Raw genomic sequence first — 9,795 nt, forward strand, 5'->3', positions numbered from 1 at the left:
TTAAGGATCACATAGATTTTCAATTCAATTTCCACGTTATTGGGTTGGGTGATCTTTAGTGCCGATATGCCACAATCGACAATACCATATTGTTCTTACACGGGGTCCGATCTCGACCCGATCGGCTAGGTCATCTCATTTGAGACATCAACCATATCCATAATTCCAATTACCATTTCCAGCACAGCTACCACCATGTGTACAACATGACATCCGATCACGGCCCAATCAGCTAGGCCATCTCATAAGAGACATCAACCATATTCTATCTACGAAATCATATTTTTTTATAGCTGATTCGAGGCTCATTTCGTATTTTTCATCACCATCCCTCATCTCATTGATACTACTAGCCACGATCATAACTTAAATTCTTGGCACGTTGGTCCCACTCTATATCCCCAATTCACTTATTTCATTTTCAAACATCTTTATATATTATCATCCAAGACATTTTCAATTAAGATTTTAGGTACACATAGGAGTAATTATGAGTCTTAAATATATTGAGTTTTTTCTCACACAAGTTGGCATACTAGCTTTTATTTGCAACACGGCTCAAGCCATAACATTTTAATACGCAACCCATACTTTGAATATATATCTTTGGTCATAAGGCTCATTTTGGAATTGTCAAATTCATAGGTAATAACCCGGAATATAGAAATTAGGAATTTTGAGCCAACCATACTTGAACTTATGGAAACATTTATGGAATTCGATTCTAGGAGAGAATATTTAGCCAACATAACTTATTTAAGTTTTCCTTAAGTTACTATAACGTTTCGGAAATTCTAGCAATCCAATCACATAGATAAAGATCTTGTGATTGGTTTCCTTGATTCTTGAACATTGATGCAAGATTGAATGATTAGAGTGTTAGGTCTCCTCCTTCTCTCTCTGAAATGCTCTCCCCTCTCTAAAATTCTTAGAAAATCACCCCAAAATAAGCCCCAAAACCTATTTATCAAAATGGGGTCGGTTTATGAAAATAGGAAAATAAGCCTCCGAAATCAGGTCTGCTCTCAGAATAGATATGCGGGGTCGCGGAATGCATCACGAAACTAGTGCCAAGAACTGGGCTACACAAGGCCATTCTGTGATCATTTTGCGGTCGCAGAACACTTCTGCGGATCGCAGAATGAATCTGCGATCGCAGAATTTGCCACTGGTTTGGTCATAACTTTTTGTAGGGGTGTCCAAATAACGAACGATTTGAATTGTTGGAAACTAGACTCGAAGTTCTTTCATTTGATTGGTTTTGAATCACATAACTCCTTATATAAATGTATATATGCTCATCCAAAGTGGGGTCTTGTGCGTACTCATTTGAAATTTTAGTCTATCATATAATTTTCCAACTTGCCTTAGACTTAGGCCTTTCTTTTTACCCTAAATCACTTATAATATGTCTCATACACTTATTAAAATATCCAATTGGTATTCATCATATTAATAGTCCTCGTTTGCATACAAAATAATATAATTAGCCAATCTAGGCACCACGAAACCATAAATTACTTACCGAATTTGTTTTCGTGGCCTTACAGAATATAGTCATCGGCTCTCCATGATCGTTCCTCCTTTTTAGCATTGTAGGGCTGTAAAATTGGAATTCCGCCTGATTCTAAGATTTTCGTGTGCTATAGACTACGCAATTGCATGGGTCCAGGCATCAAGACACGAATCGCCTTAATTTATGTCGGTCCATCAATAACGACCTAAGTAACACTAGTCATCACTTCGCCATGACTGTTCCTTATTTTTTTAGCTTTTTAGTTATAAAATTTAAATTCTGCTAGATTTCCTCATTTTCGTGTGTTATAGCGTGTCCCATAAGTTTGGGTCCACCGACCGAACCCGGATCGCCTAGAATTTTTGCCAGCCTATAAAAAGGACCTAAGGAACATTAGTGATCATCTTGTTATGACCGTTCTTTGTTTTTTTGGTATTTTAGGTCCGTAAAATAGGAATTCCGCATGATTTCCATATTTTCGTATGCTATATAGCCCGCGCCATTTGAATGGGTTCGAGTGACTGGACGCGAATCGCCAAAAAAATTTCAGCCCATCAAAAACAATCTAAGGAGCATTAATCATCCCCTCTCATAACCATTCCTCATTTTTTGGCATTTTAAGACCATAAAATTGGAATTCTTCCCGAATCCCAAATTTTTGTGTGTTATAGCCTATGCCATCTGCATAGATACAGGCGTCCGGACCTGAATTGCCTAAAATTTTATCATCCCATCAAAAACAACCTAAGGAACATTAGTCATCGCCTTTCCCTTATTGTTCCTCATTTTTTGGTGTTTTGGGCCATATAACTGGATTTTCGCCAGATTTCCACATTTTTACGTGCTACAGCCCACGCTATCTACATGGGTCCAGGCGTCCAGACCCGAATCCCCTAAAATTTTGCCTCCCTATTAAAAACAACCTAAGAAATATTAGCCATAGCTTATCCATCACCATTGCTCATATTTTAGTATTTTAGGGCCATAAAACTAGAATTCTGCCCGATTCTCATATTTTCATGTGCTATAGACCAACGCCATCAGCATAGGTCCTAGTGTCCAGACCCGAATAGCCTAAAATTTTATCGGCCGATAAAAAACGACCTAAGGAACATTAGTCATCTCCTAGTCATGAACTTTTCTCATTTTTTGGCGTTTTAGGACCATAAAACTAGAATTTTGCTCGATTTCGAGATTTTCGTGTGCATAGCCCATGTCATTTGCATGGGTCCGGGCGTCCGGACCCTAATCGTCTAAATTTTTTAGCCCTTCAAAAACACCCTAAGGAATATAAGTCATCGTCTCGTCATGACCGTTCCTCATTTTTAGGCATTTTAGGGCCATAAAACTAGATTTCACTTGATTTCTAGATTTTTGTATGCTATAGCCCTCTCTATAACATGGGTCAGCTCATAAAAATAACCTAAGGAATATTAGTCATCGCCTCGCCATGATCGTTCCTCATTTTTTGGTATTTTAGAGCTGTAAAACTGAAATTCCACATGATTCTAAGATTTTCATGTGCTATAATATAACAACATTAGCATGGGTCCAGGCATCCGGACCCGATCGCCTTAGTTTATGTCGGCCCATCAATAACGACCTAAGTAACATTAGTCAGTGCTTCTCCATGAACGTTCCTCATATTTTAGCGTTTTAGTTATAAAATTTGAATTCCACCAAATTTCCTCATTTTGTATGTTATAACCCACACCATCTGCATTGGTCCAAGTGTCCAAACATGAATCACCTAAAAAAATTTCCGGCCTATCAAAAATGATCTAAGGAACATTAGTCATCACATCGCCATGACTTTTCCTCCTTTTTGGCATTTTAGGGCTATAAAATTGGTATTCCGTCTAATTTCCAAATTTTCATGTGCTATAGCTCACGCCATCTGCATGGGTCAGGACGACCGGATGCAAATCACCTAAAATTTTGTCGGCCCATAAAAAACGACCTAAGAAACTATAGTCATCGCCTCGCTATAATCGTTCCTTTTTAAAGTATTTTAGTGTCATAAAATAGGAATTTCGCCCAATTCCCAGATGTTCGTGTACTATAGCCCATGCCAGTTGCATAGGCTCAGGCGTCCGGGCCCAAATCGCCTAAAATATTGTCACCCATCAAAAATGTACTAAGGAACATTAGTCATTGCCTCGCCATGATCGCTCCTCACTGTTTGCCTTTTTTGGGTCATAAAATTAGAATTTCGCATGCTTTCTAGATTTACGTGTGCTACTGTTCACGCATCTACATAGGTCCAGGCGACAGCACCCAAATCGCCTAAAAATTTTTCCTCCCATAAAAAATGACCTAAGGAACATTAGTCATCTCATTGCCATGACCGTTTCTCATTTTTTAGCATTTTAGGGCCATAAAACTGGTATTTTGCCCGATTTTTGTTCATTGTATGCTCTAACATTGTAGCCAATATTGACATTATTAGCTGCCATATCTTATTTTTCTTTTACTAAGGAAGGAATCAAAACTTATTTGTAACAGATGAATGGATCAAAGCAATTACACAATTTTTGATGTCCCACGTTAGGCACCAAACTATTTAATCATAAAATAATACAGTTAAATTTGTAATGTGATTTATATACAAGTGAATTGATTTAAGCCAAAAATACATAATGAATAAGAACAGAGATAAGATTATTAAAGAAAATACAAGCCTAGCCGACTGTTTAACTTCTCCGATAGCATTGGCAAGAACCAAATTAATAATAAGATAAAGAAAGCAATTTTGTGGTATGAGAGAAGATTATAGCTTTTTCGTACAGAATATTTCGTGTCTATAATGATAGCTAATTCTCCTATTTATAGCTCTATTCAGGGAGACAATATCCCCAAATCAAGCTCCTCTTGAATGAGAATAAAACTGACATTGATGGTTGCATAACGGTTGGCTATAAATGCAGATATTCTCTATAACGGTTGCTCATTGAATATTACCCGATGCTAATACTTTGAACCTTTGTCGTCGACTACTCTATCTTCGGGACTCATCCAGCACTGGTCACATGCTGGCAACCGCTATTGACTATTTGCTGACTCGCATCTTACCCTTCTTCAGCTCCACGTGTCATCTCTTCATTCGTCTAATTGTTACTAACCAATTTTACCGTATACAATTTTTGGCTTTGAGAGAAAGCACCACTCATTATCTATAAATAGAGCAACCTTGGAGAATTGTTCTATGCTCATTGCCACTGGTATAAGCCTTTGAAAGACTTTAGCACATAAAAGTGGTTTTTGATAAAGCTTTTATCAAGAGAGAAGAGAGAAGAAAAAAGTGCTTGTTTTGCTGCATATTTTGTTCTAACCAGCCAACTTCAAATCATATTTTCTGATTCGTTAACCGTTGGATCAGGCTGAATTGAGTGTTCCCAACATTTCGTTTTTGATTTGAATGGTGGAGATCGGATTTGAAGACCCGTAGCATCCGATTTCGAGCCCCAAACAACAACTCTATTTTTGTGATTTCTCCTCTTTATTCAATTGATTTGTTGTTGTTATTATTGCTCCGTGTTTGACACTTGTTATGTAGCTAATTTGGAGAACTTTTATAACCCACATATTATTAAAGTGAATCTTTTTTTTATCTTTATGATCCTGTGATTTTACTTTCAATTTAAAAAGTTTTTCACGTTAAAATTTAATATTTTTTATCTTCATTATTTTCGAGTTTATCCCTTAAGAGACATAATAGAAGAGAATAGCATGGATGTCACTGGTATTGTGGAAAACATAAAGCAACACGATTGCATGAAAAGCCTAATGGAAAGAGAAAAGACAAGAGTGTTGGATTCACTACCTCTTGTCTATTTCGGTACTGTATTTTTCTCCTAACACTAGTATTAATAATTAAACAAAGGGTGAAACAAGTGAATTAATAAGTTGGCAAGTATATTTGTATGTGTTTCATTCTAAAGTGAGAAAATCTTTATATTTTGGTATTGGATTCTCCTTGATTTCACTTTCAGTTTTCATTATTCACCATATATGTATTGCTTCTCCTAAAAAAACAAAAAGAAAACTGTACCAACGATTTTGAAGAAGACACTGAGATGCTTTAACTATTTTGACTTATTGTCTATTTGTCCAAACTTTTTCCAGACAAAAGCACTTTCTTTTCAAAAAAAAATATCTTCTTTCAAAGTTAAGAAAAAAAAAGTGTTACTGTTGACTCAATTTTAAACTGATTACTCGAATATAAACTGTTTTTTACTAAAAATATTTTTGAAATAAGGTGATTGTAGAAATTTGGCCAAACAATCCAAAACTATGGCCCCGTCACCGGTCTCTGGCTCGTTCCCCCATGGGATGGTTGAGAAAGACATTTGTTGAGAAATTATAACGAAATTGCTGAAGAAATTTGATAAAGTTTGTCGGATAGTATCTATTGAGTATCTCACTCGTGACTTATCACTTTCTTCTTTACAAGCAAAAGGTTCCCTGTTAGACTTTGCCAACCAAAACAAGAAACAAATTCCTGAATTTTCATTCTACCTTCCATTTGTTCCTCATTCCACCATCAGAAAGCACATCAACTTCATCAAAACAAAGGAAGCAATGGTCGGTTTTAATGAAGAGATTGAAATGCTTGTAGAGCAACTTGTGACAGGACAACGGCAATTAGATGTGATCTCAATTTTTGGAATGCCAGGACTAGGAAAAACAACTTTGGCTAAGAAGTTGTACGATCATGAAGCTATTTCAAATCGCTTCGATATTCGCTTGTGGTGTTGCTCTTCCCAATCTTATGATAAGAGAGCTCTCTTGTTTGAATTATTGGGTCATATTTGTGAGCTTGATGATATTACCAAAGTAAAAAGTGATGATGAGCTAGCTGAGAAGCTATACAGATATCTGAAGGGAAAGAGGTACCTTATTGTTGTGGATGATGTGTGGAGTTCTAATGCATGGGACGATATAAAGAGACCATTTCCAGATGATAATAAAGGAAGTAGAATTATTTTGACTACTAGACTTGAATCAATCGCCACATATGCCATGATCGATTCGAGTCCTCATCACCTTCGCTTGTTCACGGAAGAAGAAAGTTGGATGCTAATGAAGGAGAAGGTATTCAAAGAAGACAATTACTGTCCTCAAGAACTCGAGGATATAGGTAAGCAAATAGCGATAAAGTGTGGAGGATTACCCCTTGCAATTGTATTGGTAGCTGGTCTTCTTGCAAAAAATGATAAGGAAGTAGTTCACTGGCAAAAAGTAGGGGAAAGTTTGAAGTCAAAAATGCAAGGTTGTATGGATATAGTTGAATCGAGTTACCAGCACTTACCCGTTCATTTGCAAAATTGTTTTCTCTACTTTGCTTCATTTCTAGAGGGTAAAAAAGTTCCCGTTCAAAAGCTGATACGGCTATGGATTGCTGAAAACTTTGTTGAAGCCAGTACTATATCGAAGAGCTTAGAGATGGTTGCAATGGATTACTTGATGGATTTACTTAGGAGCAACCTAGTGATGGTGGCTAAAATAAATTCTTCAGGGGAGCTTAAAGCCGTACATATTCATGATCTAATACACGAATTTAGCTTGATGAAAGCTCGAATTGGAAACTTTTTGCTGAGGATAAATGATCAGCTGTAAGTGAAATCAATTTAATTATGTTTCCAGCTTGTTTCTGTTATCATGATAATTAATTAATGGCTTGTGGCTCTAACACATGTTCTCCTTGTTGAACCAGTATTTATATATTTCCATCTTCTAAAGGTCGTTCTGGACGTCTGAATATCTTGGCAACTTCTGGACGAAATATCAACACCTTACGATTCCTTCCAAGTATAAATTATCCTTTGGTTGATTTAGATTTGGCTAAATCCTGGAAATGCCTGAGAGTATTGGATTTGAGTTTCGTAAAGCTGCATAAGACTCATGTAAATGCATTACAATTTCTGATTCATTTGAAGTACTTAGAGCTGCGGCTGTATTCTGATTACATTCCATATACAATATGCAACCTGAAGGAGCTAGAGACATTTATAGTGACCAGAATCTATCGTAATGCCTGCTTTCCAAATTCTGTTTGGGATATGACAAGCTTGAGACATTTGCATGTAAGTTGTCTATATACCTCTCAACTATTTGAGGATCTTAACAACTTAAGAACATGTTCCGATCTAGTTATTGATCCTGGAGTGTGCAACCAGAATTTTATGAAAAGATTACCCAATCTTGAAAAGCTCAGTTGCCAATTATATGGTTCAAGAACCCCTTCTAACAATTTCTTTCCTAGTTTTGACTCTCTCAGTCAATTGAAATCTCTCAAGATTGGTGTCTTTGGGGAATTGGTAGATCCCTATGGTTTTGAAGACTTTTCATATCCGTCAAACCTCAAGAAATTAACTTTAGCACGTCTTGAACTCCCCTGGAGTAGAATCTTAACCATCAGCAGATTATCCAGCCTTAAAGTTCTGAAACTAGAAAGAAATGCCTTCAAAGGGAGACAATGGGATATTAAGGATGGGGAGTTTCCTAACCTTAAAATTTTGAAATTGAAGAAACTAGGACTCTCAGAATGGACTGCCTCTGATGACTCGTTTCCCAACCTAGAGAAAGTACTAGTGCAATGGTGTTGGAACCTAGAGGAAATCCCCGACAGTTTTGGAAGCAAGTGTACAATGCAACTGATTGAGGTAAGATCATGTCGCTACTCTGTTGTAAATGCTGCCCTCATATCGTTTAAATCGATCGTTACGTAACGACGAAAAGTGCCACTGTATGGAACGGCCGATTTGGTGTGGTCGCATCGTTTCCTTATTTTTTCCATCATCCTGCCTTTTTAATTATTAAATAATCCTATCTTATCCTTTACCCTGTCTTTTTATATAATAATATTATTTCGTACCTTACTTTTTCTTTATAATAATGCAAGTTTATTCTTAATATTGTTAGTGCATGACATCATAAAACGACGACAAACAATACAATCTATCCAAGCATTGTATAGATCAAAATAATAAAGTACAATGCAATACAATACAATATAATATTATATGACACATTATGAAACGATACATGATAATAATCCAAACAAGTTGTTAGTAACTTGATACCCCTGTGAAAAAGAGGTACAGTAGAAGGGAAAGACTAGTCGTACAAGCTAATTGAGTTAACATCTTGCCGCTCAGGGGCGGACCCATCTTGACCCATATGAATCCGCTTCATCGAAAATTATATAGGTTATACTATTTTTAGTATTTTATTAGTTTTAGTGTACGTGTGTTGCACATGTTCTTCGCATCGATTAATAAAAACTAAACACAAGAAGAACAAATTAATGATAAATAGCACTTGATACTAAAAGAAAGTAAATGTCACATTTGTATTAGATATAGTTGAAGGTTCATACGCACAACACTAACCGAAAGGTCGTTCAGTCATTAATCAGTTAAATTGTACCTAATTTATAAAATAACAATAATTATGTACCTTAAAATCTAAGAGCAGTTTCAATCTTTGTTAACGTACTCCTTTGTTCTAATATTCTAGATCTTTCATTTAGGAACTGTAACTTGACCCATATTATTTATTAAACTAGTAAATTTATCCGCGCTTTCACGCGGTAGTATAAGATAATATTAATAAATTTGAAAAGGATTTATTTTTATAAATTTAATTGAGATAGAAGATGTAAAAATAAGTTCTTAATATGCATACAAATATTAATTCCTTAAACTTTATTAAGCCACAAACATAAAATATTTTTAAAGTCATGTAAGGGTATGATTCTATAAGAACCACACATATCCGTGCATACGTAAATCTGATACAAGCTGATACATATTTAATCAAAATTAATGAGCTTTCCGGTTTCTTAAAAATTGAAAAGAAGTTTCAACAAAATTTGAACTATTATTGCTTTTAGACATAATAAATGTCTTTGTCTAACATTTGTTTGACCTGTGCATCCCACAATTATATTTGCATATAGATTTTTCGAAAGTTCCTCCTGTGATCTACTTGTAAGCATGAAACTTAGGTAGTTATTCTCTTCTTTAGCTTTTTTTCTTTTCGATTCTCCTCTCTTTAATAATACTTTATAGCATTATCTCAAAGAAAAAGTCATCATTTATGGAGTATATGGATGGAGAGATGGTTTTGGTCTAACAATTATTATCATCACTATAAAGAACTGATACATAAAGGTATTATTATATATAGTAGAATGTTATTTTTTTAAAAATTTTATTTTTGGTTTATTTTAGTTCCTCTGAGTACCAAAATTTATAGTTTTCCACTTTCTTATT

At 35.5% G+C, this 9,795-nt stretch overlaps 1 protein-coding gene across 1 annotated transcript; it reads left to right on the forward strand.

Annotated features, from left to right (window-relative positions):
* The first annotated feature begins 4,155 nt into the window (after window positions 1–4,155).
* LOC107786559 (putative late blight resistance protein homolog R1B-16) lies at window positions 4,156–8,394 on the forward strand. Its single transcript, XM_016608047.2, has 2 exons — window positions 4,156–7,131; window positions 7,233–8,394. The coding sequence occupies exons 1-2, from the start codon at window positions 6,098–6,100 to the stop codon at window positions 8,245–8,247; spliced, it is 2,049 nt and encodes a 682-aa protein (XP_016463533.1). The 5' UTR covers window positions 4,156–6,097; the 3' UTR covers window positions 8,248–8,394.
* The last annotated feature ends 1,401 nt before the right edge of the window (window positions 8,395–9,795 follow it).

The sequence above is a fragment of the Nicotiana tabacum genome, chromosome 5, assembly GCF_000715075.1.
Source record: "Nicotiana tabacum cultivar K326 chromosome 5, ASM71507v2, whole genome shotgun sequence".
NCBI lineage: Eukaryota > Viridiplantae > Streptophyta > Magnoliopsida > Solanales > Solanaceae > Nicotiana > Nicotiana tabacum.

Excerpts from the sequence above, each read along its gene's own strand:
- LOC107786559 (XM_016608047.2), top strand. The coding sequence starts at position 6,098 with ATGGTCGGTTTTAATGAAGAGATTGAAATGCTTGTAGAGCAACTTGTG. Across the intron at positions 7,132-7,232 it reads CTGAGGATAAATGATCAGCT|TATTTATATATTTCCATCTT; the intron begins GTAAGTGAAATC and ends TTGTTGAACCAG.